The sequence below is a fragment of the Corvus hawaiiensis genome, chromosome 21 (genome assembly GCF_020740725.1).
Source record: "Corvus hawaiiensis isolate bCorHaw1 chromosome 21, bCorHaw1.pri.cur, whole genome shotgun sequence".
Classification (NCBI taxonomy): Eukaryota; Metazoa; Chordata; class Aves; order Passeriformes; family Corvidae; genus Corvus; species Corvus hawaiiensis.
In genome coordinates this window covers 3,674,929-3,692,107 of record NC_063233.1, presented here as the reverse complement: position 1 = coordinate 3,692,107, position 17,179 = coordinate 3,674,929, and the positions used below count along the sequence as shown (strand labels likewise).

The 17,179-nt window shown below is 53.8% G+C and overlaps 1 protein-coding gene across 8 annotated transcripts in view; it reads right to left on the bottom strand.

The window, feature by feature from the left end:
• Positions 1–1,712: 1,712 nt before the first annotated feature.
• VAV2 (vav guanine nucleotide exchange factor 2) overlaps positions 1,713–17,179 on the bottom strand; it is a 125,364-nt gene continuing 109,897 nt past the window's right edge. For 3 of the 8 annotated variants that reach the window (XM_048325276.1, XM_048325278.1, XM_048325282.1), the window contains 18 exons: positions 16,239–16,325; positions 15,279–15,364; positions 14,900–15,032; positions 14,229–14,243; positions 13,712–13,821; positions 12,842–12,943; positions 12,644–12,732; positions 11,868–11,884; positions 11,506–11,527; positions 10,207–10,334; positions 9,933–10,007; positions 9,303–9,355; positions 8,510–8,626; positions 8,307–8,394; positions 8,089–8,212; positions 7,133–7,219; positions 5,021–5,175; positions 1,713–4,310 (listed from right to left, as the gene is read on the bottom strand). In XM_048325276.1, coding sequence (XP_048181233.1) covers positions 4,263–4,310; positions 5,021–5,175; positions 7,133–7,219; positions 8,089–8,212; positions 8,307–8,394; positions 8,510–8,626; positions 9,303–9,355; positions 9,933–10,007; positions 10,207–10,334; positions 11,506–11,527; positions 11,868–11,884; positions 12,644–12,732; positions 12,842–12,943; positions 13,712–13,821; positions 14,229–14,243; positions 14,900–15,032; positions 15,279–15,364; positions 16,239–16,325 — 1,536 coding nt within the window. In that variant the 3' untranslated portion in view covers positions 1,713–4,262. Of the gene's footprint in view, positions 4,311–5,020; positions 5,176–7,132; positions 7,220–8,088; positions 8,213–8,306; positions 8,395–8,509; positions 8,627–9,302; positions 9,356–9,932; positions 10,008–10,206; positions 10,335–11,505; positions 11,528–11,867; positions 11,885–12,643; positions 12,733–12,841; positions 12,944–13,711; positions 13,822–14,228; positions 14,244–14,899; positions 15,033–15,278; positions 15,365–16,238; positions 16,326–17,179 lie in introns of those variants that run through there. The other 5 variants (XM_048325277.1, XM_048325279.1, XM_048325280.1 and 2 more) reach the window with 4 other exon arrangements.

The window sequence follows — 17,179 nt, the reverse complement described above, 5'->3', positions numbered from 1 at the left end:
CTGGGCTTGGGAAACACCACCAGCACATGACCCCGAACCCAAAGCAGCCGGATCCCACAGAGTCCTGCTGAGCAGAGCTTTTCGGAGCTCTCCTCTTGGCCACCCCCTGCCTCAGTTTCCCCACCCTGAGGGCACAGCAGTTTGGACCCTGGTTTTGGGATGCACTGGGCAGCACGTGAGCTGACCCCCAGCGTGGCAGAGGGAGGTGGCCACGCACTGGCCGGTGGCCACAGGGCTCGAGGGACAGCCCCAGGGCCAGGGCAGGTGGCTGTCACACTGTGACAGGAGCAGGAACTGCTGTTGGCAGAGGGCAGCCAGCAAACACAGCCACCCCCACGCCGTGTTTGCTCAGAGCTCAGAGCCCGGCTCATGAGGGGCATTTTGGCAGCAGCTGCTCTTGCTGGGGGAAAAAACCAGAATAATAAATAAAGCCCCGTGCCTGGTGTGTGCCCCCCCCCTGCTCCTGGGACGGGCCAGGGGCTGCGCAGGGCTGGAGCCAGCTGTGCTGGCCGTGGCTGGAGAGTTATTCTCCTGTTAATGCCCCTGGAATGCTGCTCCTGGTGTGGTTACTGCACCTGGCCGTGGCTGGGCACGGTGGAACAATGCCCCATTTATTCCCGAGCTGTCAGACCCTGCACTGGAGGAACCCCCAGGGGAAGATTTTGGCACAAAGCCGAGCAAAGCCTCGGTGGAGGCACCCAGCTGCCAGCTCCAGCCACTCCCCAAGGGCTCAGTGTCCCCAGCCCCTGGGCTGGCAGGGGTGTCCCCAGAGGCAGGACAGAACGGGAGCAGGGTTTTGCAAAGCCCAGCTCTTGGTTCCAGGCTCCAGTGCTGCATTTGGCAGCCCAGCTGTGCCACGGCCATTCCACCCACCCGGGGCCAGGCTGAGGCTCATCACCAGCAGGGGAGGGCCCAGGCACCAAACCCTGGTATTTCGCACGTGGTGAATGTTGGAGAGACCCCCTGAGACCAAACAGCCATAAGGAAAGCGTATCCCAGGCAGGATCAGCACCTGGACCAAGCCTAAACACCCGGCTGGGCAGCACCTTCCCAAACCAGCATCCAGAATTTAGGGCCCAGCTCACATCCCGATTCTCCGAGTAAAACCCCTCTGCTCACGGCTACAGCCCCTTCCAGCTGACCCTGGGAAAAGTGAAGCACTGGGGACTCCAAGGGCAGGAAAAAATTAATGCTCTTAATTAAATGACATGGCAGCTCACGGGGACATCACAGCCCTGCTCGGGGTGAAGCCTCAGGTTTTTATAAGCAACTGTGCAACTTTATTTATTTATTTTATTTATTGCTCTGGAATCTGCTGTTGCCTGCAGGGCCACGTGGGATTCTGGACTGTGGCATTCAGGCGTGATTAAAAGCCATGGAAAATCAGCCTGTCTCGCCCATCCCTGAGCAGGGGTTCAGCTCAGAAAAGGAGTCGCAGGAAAGCTCCTGGATGGGACAACTGGAGTGGCAGCTGCTCCAGGAATGAGAAGGAACCTGACAGGCACCACAGGAGGGATCTACTCCGAATTTTGGAGGGGTACAAACATTGTTCATGCCAGGAATGGGGAAGGATCCATCCCTGTGAGCACCCATCTCCCAAGCCACCCCTGAGCCCCAGTGCAGCCAAGGGGGTTTTAGTGACAAGGACCCTGACACAATCCCGAGCCCTCTGGCACAGTAAAAACCATGGCTGGGAAAAAATAAAAAACCTATCAGCAAAATTACACTTTATTTCATTTTTTTCCATTGGGGAATTTACTTTGATGAATTGTAACTTAAAAAGGCCTGGAAAAACCACATGCAAAAGGGTTTCTAAGTAGCAGCTAAAGTTTCTATTCCAGCATTACAAGCTATTCCAAATGATTTTCCAAATTCGCAGCTATGAACTATTCCATAAACAAACAGTTTCATCTTTAAACCCCCTCCACCCTACCCCAGTTAGTGCAGTGCAAAGGAGAAACCCAAGGAATTTACATATTATTTTCCAACGTATCCCATTGCAATTCCGAGTGACCTGCGGTGAACTAAAATAATATATACAATTTTCTCGCCATCATCATAAAAAAACATTTCCCTTTCTTATTCACAGATATATTTGTGGCAAATGGCTGAATAATTACTTAAAACCAGAACAATCTCTCTTTAACAAGTTTCTTACACCAGTAAACACAAGAGGGAGAGCTCTCTCTGGGGGGAGGGGGTTTGGCAGGGCAGGCAGAGGGTGGGGGTCCTTTTGGGGTGGAAGGGACAGAGGTGCCCTGGTCCCTGTGACAGGGCTGTGCTCTCCCAAGGGGTGCCCTTGCCACCTTACAAAATTGGCCACGTTAAACAGGAGGGGCTGTAAGGCTTTAGGATCTGAGGCATCACATGAGCCATCAGGAGTTTGTGTGTCCCGTCCACCCAAACGCCCCCTCAGCTCCAGCCCAGCCTCTGGAATGGGAATGGGACCCTCTGCTCTGCAAAGGAGCAGGGAATTGCCAGTTCCCTGCTGGCTACTCCCCTCAAACTGAGCATGGAGGGGCTGGCTGGGAGGGGTTAGCACCAAACAGTATCTTGGGAAAGCCCTGAGTCCCCCTGTGTCCCTGTCACCTCCCACCTGCCTCAGCCAGACCCACCCCACACCCCCCATGAGCGGGGACACTCCCAGAGCTCCGGGAGGAACAGGGAGCAAGCAGGGCGACTGTGGGCTTGCCACTGAGCAGCAGTGTGGAATTCCCAAGTTCGCATCATTCCCTTGTCCTTGAGAGAACCAAACTCTTCCATTTCTTATCCAGAGCATGGCTCTGCTGCTCCGTTGGCAGCAAGGGTGCAGCCAGGGACTGAGGGCAGCAGCACCGCTCACCAGCCCAACGCTGGCATCTCCCAGACTTGCACCAGGATCCCACACCAGGAACACGATGCTGCACAGCAGGACCACCACAAATCCCAGGGGAACGACATCAGGGCATGGAAGCACCAGCTCAAAATGCCACGTGTTCAGAGAGGCAGCTCCTGGGGCTCAGATACAGGGAAGTTGTTCCCTGTCACGCTCCCAAAGGTGGATTTTGTTCGGATTTGCACTTTGGAAGGGAATTCTGGAGCTGGAGAGCGAAGCCAGTGCCCAGAAAATGATGGCTGGGACTCCCTTCCACTTTGGGAAGGGCAGACTCGGACAGACGGCGCTCAGGACACAGTGGGAATGTCACAACAGACGGACCTTTACTTGACAGCAGCAGCAGGAACAGCCTGTGGGAGGAAGAGAGGGAGGCAACGCTCCCAGCCCCCAAAAGTGCACACAGCTGGGAAGAGGAGGTGCTTTCACAGCTCGGGGACAGCAGTCAGGAGTTGACACCGTAGCCCTTACTCAGGTGGGTTCGCCCTGAGCTCATGAGGTGGGATTTGTCACGGCTGCAAGAAAAATCAGCCTGGCTTGGGGGAATCCTGCTGGGAGCGAGGGGAGGACAGACCCAGGGACACATCCTCTGCATGTGCCTGGTGCCTTGGAAAACCTTGTGTGGCAAAGCACATCTCCAGTCCTGCAATGCACTGAGACCTCCTGCTCACCAGTGGGAGCAGCCTGCTCCCTGGGCACCCCCCCTGCCCGCAGCAAGGCTGGTGGGACTGAGGTGGCTGTAAAGAAAATGGGCTTGGGGGTGCCAAAGCTGCTCTTTCCCCTCGTGTTTTACCCAAAGGTCCACTTCCAGCCTGCACCTGAGGGTCAAAATGGTCACAGCCTTCTCCTCCTCCGGGGCCAGGTGTCCCCACCCTGCCCCTCGCCCTGGCCACAGCACGGTGCTGCCCATGGCTGCCAGGGCCACGGCCAAAATCCCGACCTGGGGAACCACCCGAGTGGTGTGGCAGGGGGTCTGCGTTACCTCCTTGGGGCTCCCCGCTCTGGAAACCCCCAAATTCTCACCCAGGCACAACCCTTCAGCCTCACCCTCCCACCACCATCCTGGGGTGGCTTTTAAAACACCTTGACAAAGGCGGGTGCGGCGCCCATCCCCGGTGGGCTCCCCAGAGTCTCTCAGCTCTGTCCATGCAGGGGAGCGCGCGGCTCTCCCGGGGCTCTCCCAACGCCATCCCACAGCCCAGCAATCTTCTATACACGGAACGGGGGTGAGGCCGGGCGGCCCCAAGGCTCGGCTGTACACAGGGGGGTGGTGAGGGGCTGCGGGAGCAGTCCTGGGAGGTGTCCGGCACGGGGACAGCGTGTCACGGTGTGCTCGGGCTGCAGCTGCTGCCTCTGGGCGCTCGACGACTTCCACCGGCCCTGGCCGCAGTCACTGCACCCCCTCCTCCTCCACGTACGTCGAGGGAAACCAGCCCACCTGTGGGGGGACAGGAGAGGTGAGCTGGGGGCTGGGAAGCTCAAGGGACACAGCACAAAACCTGCTGGAGTTCAAGGATTTGGACAACCCAAGCACAGGGTGGGATTGTTGGAGGGTCCTGTGCAGGAGTTGGAATCCATGATCGTTGTGGGGCCCTTTGAGCTCTGTGGTTCTGTAAGGGAGCTCCTGTCCTGTCATTGGGGTTATCCCCCTGCCATCATGTGCTGTTCCCAGTGCTGGATGTGCCACATCCCGATGGTGTCAGCCATCATCCTCACTCGGGATGAGCTAACTCCCCCGCATCCCCTTGGACACACTGCCTGCAATAGAGAAGGGATCAGGGCACGAGGAATCTGTCCCCAGTGCCACACACCCCGTGGGCCACCAGGCCATGCCACCAGCCCGCTGGTTTTCCCAGGATGCTGAGCCTTCCCCCTGCACAGCCTGCACACATCCCCCACGGGCAGCTTTAGGGAAGATCAGACCCTCCCACCACAGGCTCCCATCCACCTGTGCGCCCTGAACATCGCTGTCACTGTCACAAAACACCAAATGGCCACGCAAGGGTGGCTCACATGAGGTGACAGCCCACCCAGAACCCAGGAAAGAGCGAGAGGGAGCGGGACACACCCCCTGCCCTTTGCTGTCCTGACAGCAGGGAGGATTTGGCACTGCATGAACGGGACAGGAATGTCTCTGGACACACTCACCCTTCCATTGGTCTCCCCCTTCCACCATCCCTGGTCCCCTCCAATCCTGCTGTAGATCTTCACCACGTCCCCCTCCCGCAGCGACAGCTCCCGCATGTCCCGCGCCGCGAAGTTGTACCGAGCCACTGCCGTGCCTATGACCCGGGGGGTGAACACTGCCAGGGGACAAAGCACAGCGTGTTGGGAGCAGCTCCACACCGGCTGAAGCCTGGGGAAAGCTTGGCGAGGTTCAACCTGGGTTTTCCAGCATGGTACCAAGAGCTGGAGCCGCTGGGATGGAGGGGTGGCATCGCCTGAGTTGCTCGGCTTCGCAAGGGTGGAATGGTCGGGGTTAAACTGGATTCCTGCTGGGCTTTGAAGGGCTCTGTGGGTTTGGGAAGCCCCTCTCCGCTGGTCAGGGGCTTGGTGGGGATCACTGGGGTGAAGGGTACTTTTGTGGGGTGGTAAAAGAAAGGATTTTATAGGAATATACAGTCTTCAACAATGAAATCACGGAAAAATCCTGTTCAGCTCTCAATCTCAGGTCTGGGAGATTGCCTTGTGGAGCTGCCACCCAGCTCCCAGCACCTGATGGAGCCACCTGGTCAAAAGGCTTTGTAAATCAACTTGGACGTAAGGTACCTCAAAAATGGAGTTATTGGGAATGGATTCTCCCAGAGGTGTTGAGCAAATCCCGTGTGCTTTGCCATGAGGTGCAACAAGCTCCTAACCTGGAACCTCCCTGCTCCTGTCCCTTCCTGTCTTGGGAACTTCATCCCATTACTGACCACATGGTGCCAAACCCTACCACTGACCAGCACCTTGTGATGAGGAGATGACCCCAGGAACCATCCTGGGAGCTGACCTCTGCCAGCACCAGCACAGCCCCAGCCCCACAGATCTCCATCACTTCAGGCAGGGGATGCTCAGGGGACGCACAAGGAGGGGGGGAAGGCAGGGGCAGCACTCAGCATTCCTGCCCCAAGGTCTGGGCAGAGGGAAAAAGGCTGGAGAGCAACAGTGGGAGGGATGGGATGGGCAGAGGAGCAGAAAAATGCACTTTCTCTGCAGTTTGCAAAAAAAGAAATAAACATCCTGAGGGGATGCTGTGCTTCACTCCCCTCTTTGCCCCGGGATTTCCAAGGGTTAATTTCAACTGTAAAAGTGTGCAAACCAAGGTTGAACGAAGTTTGAGGCAAAGCTTTGCCCAGGTTTTCAGCTCTCGGGGTGGGAGGAGATGAGGATGGCGATGGAGGCGGTTTGGACACACAATGTGCAATCACTGGAGGGTTCATCCGGCCTGGCCAGGCAGCCAGGCTGGAGAACGCACAAAAATCATGGCAGCTTTGAGCTCTGTCATCAGGAGCTTGCTCAGAGCCCCTTGCTACACAGATCACTTCCTGCAATACTTTCTATGCAGTTAGAGAATCCCAAATTCCCAGATTTATGCTTGAAAAGTCAAGCGTTCTTCCCAAACACAGCACCAAGGAAGGCACACGTGGCTTTGCTGCTGATTTTCTCTGTCCAGCCTAAAGGAGAGACTGTAAGAAAAAAACTAAAACAGGAATTAAAACTGGCAGGATTTTGCTCTGATCCCATCAGTGGGGAGGATGACACCAGCCTGGAAGACATTAAATCAACGGGGTCCAAAGGCTGGGGCACCACTGCACTCTCTGCAGGGAGACCGAGCCCCAGAACACAGCTGACAGCACGGATGTGTCCCTGTCCCCTCAGCAAGGGGCTCCTGAGCAGCCTCAGATACCAGAGCTCAAAACCTGCAGGACACTAGGATGTTCTCCTGGAGGACAAGGAGGATCAGACTGGGAGAGGGTGCGATGCTGATGCTCGTTGGGTGAGACACACGGGGTAACCAGGTGGAGCTTGAAGTACATCATGAGATCCCAAAGTGCTACATCCACTTTTTTTGTTAATTTTATCCCCTTTTCTCAAACAGCAATAAGTCCATCTCCTCCCTGCCTTGATTTTGGGGAGGGGAGGGAGAGCATTTTGCTGCCAGCCAAGCCATGGTTAATTCACTGAATTATTTCAGGGGGGACCCCGCAGGTCCCACTGGTGATGGTTTTCAAGCTGAGGATGGTGGCAGGTCTCTCCAGCAGGGAGAGGCACTGGTACCTGACCAGAAGGGACTGGAGGAGCTCTGAGAAGAAAAGTTGAGGCCCTGAGGACTGAGAAAAGAAAAGTTGTAGGAAGCGCAGGAGGCTGCAAAGAGGTTAGAGAGAAACAGAAAGAGGCAGAACACGCATTAAAAAGGAAATGAAAATAAAATATTATAAGGCACAATGCTTTAAAAGCTGATGGAGGAATACAGGGCAAAGCATGCAGAGGGTCTTGTGCAGGGGCTCGGAGCTGGGACAGCTGACAGAAGGTCTGGCCACAGCCCCACAGCCACTGTGGGGGCTCAAAATTCATCCTAGGCTTGTATTTAATGCAAAAAGATATTTAATCAACTTTTAAACCCTATCTTCCTTTGGTATTCTTTTTTAAATATACCACAGAGGAAAATTTTTAACATGTGTTTTTCCCCACAAAGCAGTTAATTCTGCACTCAGGCTTTTGGACAAAACATCATCTTCCATTATTGCACATTTTGCTTTCCATTTGTTTTGATTTTTTTCCTTCCTTTTTCTTTACAGACTTACCCTTTCACCCATCACCTCCATTAAAGGAGTCCCACTAGGATTCAAACCACAAGTCACACTGGAACTGGATCCATTAAAACACAAAAACCTCACGTGGGTGAGAAAGACTGGATAAATCCCACGAAGTGAGCATCACATCCCTGCTCCCAGCCAGAGTGTGGGCAAACCTCAGGGTGCAAAACCACTGGAGGGGAACCAGCCCGTCCCAGCAAAAACTGTCCCTTCAGAGAGCAGTGCCAGAGAGCCCCAGCTCAGCCAGACCCCCCTGATCCCACCAAGACCCATCCTGAAAACGCCACCAGCCCAGCAGAACTTAGCTGCAAACTGAGGAACTCAAGCCCTACAGCAAAGCTGTAAATTCCTTCATCCACTGCTCCTACAGCTGGCTGGAAGGGGCAGGTTTTCCATGACACCCAAGCTGGGCTTTACCTGGGGAGCGGGTGAAGGTCCTGGAGGTAGAGCGCTCCCGGGATTTGTAGGGATATTTCAGCGTTGTGTCCAGCTGCTTGAAGCTCTCCTTCAGCGAGTGGCTCTGGTAGTACTCGACCAGCTCCTGGCAAGGAGGGAGAGGCACCTGGCTGTCTCTGCCACCTCCTGCATGACTTTCAGGGACAGGGCATGTGCTACGAGGGGGAACCAAAACCCACCAGCAAGCTTTCGAACTTCTTGGCTTCCGTGATGTGAATCCAGTTGTCCTTCTCCACCACCTTGATGTGCTTCACCTCCTCGTTGAACCTGCCAATGACAGCAAAGGCACTCAAGAAAACACAGCCACGTGGTCCAGCCCTGGCTTCTCCTCTGCCAGTGAGAAATATTGAATTATTAAATTCCTAAATGAGGAATCACTCACTTAATACTGATGGCAAAGCGCTCGGCCTCAGCCGGCCGCTCCCGGATCAGGTAGGTGCCGCTGACGTGAGACTTGAGCAGGTTGTCCGTCTGCTGCCTCTCCATGTTCCCTGCAAACCTGAGCCCAGAGGTCAATTAGTTCAATTAATTCATTAAACCAAACTCGTATCCTTAAACAGGCATGTTTTGGATAAAAAGATACTTCTTTCTTAAAGGCATGAAGGTTGGAAGGCAGAGAGAGAAATGTCCCAAATATCCCGAGCAGGAAGGAAAGTGCCCTGGGGTACACAAGAAGCTGCTGAGCCACTGAATCACACAGAGAGCAGCCTCTTCCCTTTGAGGTACCTGACACCTGGAAAATCCCACTAATTGGGAATCAGTCCCCGGGTTAATGAGGCCTCAGCAAGAGCTGGAGAGCAGGGATAATTTATATCCATGAATTCATAAACCTGGCTGGAGCTGGAGAGAACAAGCAGCAGGCAAGCCAAGCACAGCCTCTCGTGCCAAGGCAGGAGTTGCCTCCTTCCTCCCATAATCATTTTCTGGGCACAGAAAACGGGAAGAGAGACCAGCATCTCTCTTTTTGCCTCTGACCCTCTCCATCAGTGAAGAAATCCCCACAGCTGCTGCCAGGGCTTTCAACACCCCAACGCCACTGTGGCAGCTGCTCCACAGCCACAGGCGAGGCAAGATGCAGAGCACTGCTGGTCTGCATTTGGAATTCCTTGCTGGAGTGGATTCCTGAGGAGGTAACCACCGAAAGGCAAGGCTGCTTTGTCTTCCTGCCCACTCACCACGGGTATGCCGTGTAGTCGATCTCCCGCGAGGGCGGTCGGCTGTTGGGGGGCTGCAAATTGAGAATAGCTCGTTAGTGATGAACCAGCAGCTCCTCGGGCTGTGGATCATGTGTGGGATGCTCCTCTCCACGGGAGGCTTCCCTCTGCCAAGCTGTTCCTGGATTCTGGGCTTGGGCGGCGGAGGGCAGTGTTGTAGCTGAGCATTCGCCTCCCAGCTCCCAGCTGGGATGAGCAGGCTGTGTTTGTTCATTTACCTGAGTGGTTTTTAATTGGGAAGCAGCTGACAACATTACAGCAAGCAGCTAAAAGCAATTAAAATAAACCAAATGCAGTTTTCCTGCACTGGGCCTGATCTCAAGCACTCTGACCCGAGTCAGCCCTGCGGAGAAGGAACAGAGTCTGGACGTGATCACACCAACCCCAGCCTTGGGAACAGGGCTGGGACCCCCTGACCTGACCCCTGCACCCATGGGATGAGGGATCCACCTCCCCTATGAGGCAGAGGCCTCACTGAAGGTCCAGGGAAGGACTGAGGTGTCGAGGAGAAGGCTGAGGAGAGTGACAGGGACAACCCCAGCACCTGCACCCCCCTGGCACTCCCAGCTCCATCTCCTCTCTGGCACTTACCCTGGCATCCACGGGGCAGGGTTTCACTGAGGAGCTGGGGAAATAACCCGACTTCTTCGTCTGCAGCAGCCTCCCCTGCAAAGCCAAGCTGGGCATCAGCCTGGGGCGGGCACTGGGAGCACTGGTGTCACTGTGCAGGGGTGGGGACAGGCCCCAACCCGCCTCCCAACCCCCAGCACACCCCTGCACCAGGAAAACCCACAAATAAAAGGGATAATGCAGAAGTCACTGGTTTAAAACTTTCCAGGAGTTTCCCAAGGGGAATTGCTCTCACCTCCCACCACGGTGAGTCGGGGTCCCCCCTCAGCAGCTCGATCACATCCCCAATTTGAAAGGTCAGCACTGGCTTCCCAGGAGGGGCTGGGTTACCATGGTAATTCTGAACCGCCACCATTTTAGGACCTGGCAGAGAAGCAAAACAGTTTCACAACCTCGTCCCTGCTGAAAAAAAAACCCAAACAAAACCACCCCTCCTGAAGCCTGTAACTCCTTATCCTGTGATAAGGCAGGATTTGGGGGCAGGAAACGTGAAAGCAGGGAGGAATGGTGTCCACAGTGAATGTTCTTGGCTCCTGCAGTTCCATGGATGATTGAGTTCCCTGAGCAAAAATAAACCCAGGCAGGACCGAGCTGAGCTGAAGCTCCAGCTCCCAGCCCTGCACCTGGATCTGAGCCCCACCGAGGCAGAGGAGCTCTTGCCAGGCAATGCCTGGCCAGCACCAAGCCCTGCCAGGCTCAGCAGTGACACCACGATTGCAAAAGGGACCAGGGAACACTCAGCTACCACTGAGTGTCAGCTGGACCTGGGACTCAAACGCCCCTGAAGCTCCCAGTCAAAGTCCACTTGTCTCGCCAACAACTGCACATTAAATAAACTTCCCCCACTGCACCAAACCCACAGTGTTTATCCTCAAAATGTCTCCCCACCTCTGCCTCTCCCCGCCCAGCAAGAGCACTCTGTGCTTGTTTTGTTGGGTTTTTTTTTTAACCACAAAATTGATTCAGGTTTCTTTTTGCCAGGCTTGGCTTTTCTTCCATCAGAAACAGCACAAAAACAAACTGTTCTTGTCCTCTGAGCCAGAGCAGGGGCAGGGCAGGCCCAGAGCTCTGTCCAGGCAAGCTTTAAACACAGGAAGGTCAAAAATTATTGCAGTAACCTCTGTGATTGATGGCCCATCAGAGGCCCTGAGCACACTGGACATGCCAGCAGGAAGATGCTCCCCATCAGCAACAGATCTCCCTGCCAGGACATGCCAGGCCTGCTCTGAAGGTTGATTTGGCACAAGGATGTTGTGCCAGGCTCTCCTTGGTCACTGGTGTGGTGGGCAGAAGCTTTACTGGCCCAGCAGGGCTGGCCAGGGGCACGAGGGCACCCAAAGAAATGATGTGGCAGCAGGGACAGGAGAGCCCCCAGCGCCCCATCGCTGGCCATGAGGGTGCACAGGACCCTTCTGCAGGTCCTAAAGCTCTTTTCTGGTTTGGGAAGGAGCCTCCCCCTCCCACACACTCGGTGTTGGGGATTCCTGCAGCCACAACCTCTCCCTGCCCTCCTGTCACACAGCAATGCCCTTACCGGGTCCTGCACCAAGTGAATCCTGCAAGGAAAGAGGAAAAAGTCTCAGTGAGGACACATTAGTCTCAGTTCTCTCTACAAGCACCCACTTGATGCCACTGGGATGAGAAAACCTCTCCCCAGACCCCCCTGGTACCCCCCAGCCCTTGGTGCTCACCCCAGCTGGGTGCTGGCACCTCCTGAGGGCTCTGGTGCTGCTCGAACTGGGCCAGTTTTAGGCTGGAGAAGAGGCCACTGGTCCCCAGTCCTGTCCCACAGTTTGCTGGGACCCCTCTGAGGCCAGTGCTGGCTCTTCTCATGAGCTGCCCACACCCAGAGTGGACAAAGACACGGGGGGTGAGGAGAAGGGCCAAACCACGTACCTGCTCTGCTGAAGAACCTGCAAGAGAAATGGTGGGATAAGGGGTTAATTTAACAGGCAACAAACCCCATTTTCTACTCCTCTTGATGCTCTGAGTATCAACAGACTGGCATCAGGGTGTGAACTCGATGGAGGAAGCCCAAAGCAGAGCTGGGGTCACCTGAGTCATTTCTCTGCTCCTGGGGAGTGACTGCAGCCAGACAGGGGCATTTCCTCACTGCCACAAAGTTCTGCAGTTTTGTTTCTTCCTCCCTCCACTCCCCACCCAAAACCTCTCCAAAGCCACCCTGTGACACCCCCTGGACTGAGCATCACCAGGGTTCTGCCAAGAGTGAGCACAGGTGAGTCACAGCTTCACCCAGTTTAGACCAAGAACACAAATTTTGGCCATATTTTGGGACATCTGGGGTCAAGAGACGAGCTCTCTCCTCATCAGAAATGTTCTCCCTGCTGCAGACCATCCTGCTTTCACTGTTAAATGATGAAGAATTGATCATGTCTCTTAAATGCCCATCCCCAAGAGCTGGAGCATCCCACCCACTGCACAGCGCTGCCGTGATCCAATGCCACCCATGGCATGCAGCTCTGCATTTTGGAGGATTTCAGCTGCTTTGTCTGTTTTTTAAACCCCCAGCCAACATGAATTCCAGCCCTGGGAGGTGGGTGGGAGCACACTTGTATTGTTTTATGCATTAACAAACATCAGTGCTTTGTAGAGTGAATCTCTCAGATCGTTCACATGCAGCAACGAGCTGCTCAGAAAATGAAATAACTCACCCATCTTGCAGGGAGGAATGATCTCCAAGCACTCCTTGTGAGCACCTGCTCCACATTTGGGGCAAAGATAGCCCTGGTAGAAGGTTCCTCTGCACCAAAAAACAACAACAAAAAAGTCGGAAAATCCTAATTCAGCCTCAGCTTTGCGATTTTTCTCTCTATGTTTTACTGCAGAACAGCAGGAAGGTTGTTGCTCACCTCAGGAACATCCTGCAGGCTTTGCAGTTGGTTGTCTTTTCAAATGTGTACATCTGGAAGTTGTGGTGATTTGCATTGGCTTTCTCTGGCTTTATGTTGGACCTGAGGGAAAGGACCTGGGGGTTATCAGCCTGTCCCCACGGGGCTGCTGGCATTTCAGTCCGAGCTTGGACACCACACGGACAGATACGAAATCCAATGTGAAAGGAGATCAGGGCTGGGTTGTGGAGAGAGGATTTTGTCCATCAACCTTCCCCTGGGACAACAGTCACGGGTTTGGCCCTTGCCTGAGTCAATCATCAGCCCAGAGCTGTGGCACGGGGCTAAGCCCTGCTCTGCTCAGAACCAGGGCCTGCAGCACCTGCTCCCTCTTCACCCTCCTCCAGCCCCAGCCTGCTGCTTCCCCATGGCCCAGCACCACGGTGAGGTGTCCTTTCAAGAATCTCAGAAAGGTCTGGGTTGGAAGGGACTTTTAAATTCATCCTATTCCACCCCTGCCAGGGGCAGGGACACCTTCCACTATCCCAGGTTGTTCCAAGCCCTGTCCAACCTGGCCTTGGGCACTGCCAGGGATGAGGCATCCACAGCTTCTCTGCACCAGGGCATCCCCACCCTCACAGGGAAGAATTCCTTCCAAATATCCCATCTCAGTGTCAGAGATAAAATCCAGTTTCAGAGCTGCTTTGGTGGGGATGCTCAGAGAATGGTTCCAAGCTCCCTCTGCACAGGAACCCATCCAGCAAGCCCACATGAGCTCCCTCATCACAGGTTTTGCTAGCAGAGCTGCTCTGCAGTGACCTGATGGCACAAGACACTTTTCCCCCACGCCTGGGAACTGCACCCAGGGCTAGAGCAGCCACTCATGCTCACATGGCCATTTCAAACTGCTCCATCCACTTCCTCTTCATCTCCTCTGTCTTGCAGAAGAACTGGAAGCCCTGTTTGCCCTGGAGGTGGATTAGGTAGAAGCCGTACGACCACTGCAAGAGAAAAGAGAGAGCTGATCTCAGAGCAGAACACACCGCACTTCCATCCACACACCTCAGCCACTGCTCTGAGTGCCTGCCCCTGCCCTTGCTGCTGAACTGTGGCCAGGGACCAGCAGGGGAGGAGGAAGGAGAGCTCCCTGTTTCTCTAACACATCGCAGTTAGTGATGCCTGAACCGCCCCGGCGCTGTGCACTTGGGCCAAACAGGATTTCATGGTGGCAGACAAGAGAACCCAGGTTCTTCTGCTCCACTGGATCCTGCCCAGCCATTCTGTCTGTGGCCGACAGCAAGTGACAGCCCAGGAGGAACATCTGACCTGCCCACTGCACATATGCTCGGCCTGTCTGATCAGCACACTGCACACAAACACACGACAGCGAGGGGGGTGCTCCGCTTACCATTTTTCCGTGAGACTAGAAAGCATAGGAGAGCAAAGTGGAAACAGATTTCATTAAAACACAAAGCCAGCAGCATTCCCTCAGCAGCCAAGTGGCAAAACTGGCTGTTGTCACCCCAGTGGCCCTTATCCCATCTGCACCATAGCTCTTCCCATGGCATGGAAGTGGATTAAGCTAACGGGGCTCTGCTAAAGCGAGAGCTGGGAGGTTTTTCCTCCACAGCTGCAGAGTGAGCATCAAACCACAGGAAAATGATGTTCCTTCAGTGCTTCGAGTGCCAGTTTTGGTGTGCAAAACCTTTCCAGGCTCCTCCACCCCGCAGCTTGTGGGAGCAAGAACATCCTGGACCTTCCCTCCCTCCCTGCCCTCCTCTCCTGCCCATCTGATGTTTGCTCCCTGACACTGGGCCAGAAAGCAGGGAGCAGCTTCCTCCCTCCTAACTCCAACCATCCCAGCCTCCTCAGGGCTGTTCTGCCAGGACAGAGGTCAAGGATCCAGCCCAGCCCCACGTTAATAAACAGTTCCCAATGCTCTTTAAGGCTGCCCTGAAAGTTGAGCGTTTATTTTCCAGCTTTTTGCAAGCCCTGTTTCTATTTTAAAAGGCTAATGGGAACATACTACCCTGAAACAGCTCCAAAATGCTCTCCAGAGCTAATCCCTGGTTCACCTACCTTCTTAATGTCCTTGTTATTCATGGGGTCATCAGTCATCTTGTGGAAGAGCAGCTCAATAATTTCCTTCAGCTCATAATTGTATCCTTTCCTCTTGCAGACGATCACCACTTTATCAAATAAAAATAAATACCTGCCCAAAGCAAGCACATAAACAAGCAACCCAGTCAAACACCTCATTAAAAAATCCAAGGGGAAGGATTTGGAAAGCTCTGCAGAGCTCCCCAGCCAGCGCTGTTCAGTGCCCGGCCCCTGCTGTGATTTCACAGCGATGCTGGGCTATGTCAGTGAAATTCCAGGCAGTAATTAAATAAATGAGCTCAAGGAGAATTGCTAAATGAGGGCACATTTAGTGTGGAGACATTCTGCTGCCACTCACCTGTCCTGCTTGGTGTGGTTGACTATGGAGCGCACCTTCAGCTCCCCGTCGATCTTCGGCCTCCCAAACTCCTCCAGCTTCACTTGCTGCAGGAAGCAAAGCAGCGCTCAGACCCACAGCCAGGCCTGGAACGATGCTTTTGGGAAACCCAAAGCTGCCTTCATCCAACCCCCTAGCCCTGCATCAGACTGCCAAAGCTCCTGGGAGCGGCATCACCCTCAGCGAGGGGAGGGAGGATGCTCCAAGGGGAGCCTGGGCATGAACACAGGTACAGGACCCCAGGAAATCCCTGGAGCTCCAGCACTGGTGCCCCAGGACAAGGCTCAGCAGTCCAAGCACGTTTGCAATCCCCTCCCACCTCCAATAAGCTATTTTTCAGAGGTTTCCACAATAATTAAGGATTTTGTCCCTGTTAAATAACCATCAATTAAAAGCTCATCGTTTCCAAATGAAGTCAAGGCTTAAAGTCCCCAAACCCAGTGCCCCTCCAGGTCTGCTGATGCACAACAATGGGGCTGAGTGTTTGACACCTCTGGAGTTTGGAGGATGAGTTCTCCTTAAAATTCCTGGTTGGGATTTTTGGGGATTAGGTGCCCTTTTACATGAGCCCTTCTCCTCCACTTTCAGTTTACCTCTGTCCTCTTAACAGCAAAAGAAACCCTCTTTTCAAATAGAAGCCAGATAGCCAGCTTGGGGAATTTTTGAGTCCTCCCTACGCCAATAACATGAAAAGTTGGAGAAACATTTTTAGTGTAACACCAACAAGAGAAGTCACCCTCCACCACAGCCAAAGCAGCTTTGTGATGGAGCATCCACCTCTGAACCATCAGCAAAACATGAGAGAGTTGTGTCTGAACACATGGGGATCTTTTAGCACATCAGAATAAGTAGTAATTGCCCAAAAAAGCAAATATGTTAATAATAGTCAGACTAAATTGGGTTCAATATTTTCCAGCTTACCAGGTTTTCTATAGAGCTCTGAAATTCACTTATTTTCTTCAAAGTCTCTTTGTCCCTCTTGACTTCATTGATGTACATGGCCAAGTCCTTAAAAAAAAGGGTGAATATTGATTTTTACTTTACCAGTACCTTACCCAGGAGCACAAACACGAGCCTGGCTCCCTGAATCCCTCAGGAACCTGAGCAAGACTCCAGGGCAGCCTGGGACAGGTGAGGCTGTTGGTGCTCCCAGCGCTGAGCCAGGCAGGTGCTGCAATGTTTTCCATTTCCCAGAAGATGGCAATGCGTGAATCCATGGCAATGCGTGAATCCAGCGCAGCACAGCCATCCCAAACCCCAAATTTGTATCCATCAAAGAGAAAGAACCATCCCTTCCACTGGAACAACTTCTTGTACCTTTCAGAGTGGATTTGCTGTGCCTGTTTGCTTCTTATCTGCTCCCTCCTTGACCTCAACAACGGCTCTTGTCAACTTGGATTAAATCTGAGCAGGGGATTCTTTAAGACATCCCCCCCGGGTCAGACCTTGCTCAGCTCCCCAACACAAGAGGGGTTAATCACAGCCCATAATCGCAGATCTACGTGACAATACTTGTAACATCACTGAGACAGAGACGGCAGGGGTGCTGATGAGGAATGACAACTAAAAGCCTTCTGAAGCAGGGAAACACAATCCCAAGGAAACACAAACCCAGGATCAACCACGACTTCAGACAACAATGTGCAAACGTTGGCTCTGGAATTTCACTGGGAGCTGCCTTTCCCCCACCATCACTGGGGACTTGGTACTGCATTCTCAGGCAGAGGGTTGGTACCTGCACCAAAAAAACCCCACCACAAACGATTGTTTTGGTGCAAATCCTGCCCTTACCTTGCAAAATCAACTATTCAAGCAAAATAAAAGGGAGCTGAATCCCTTTGGGAATGTCACTCCATCCACCC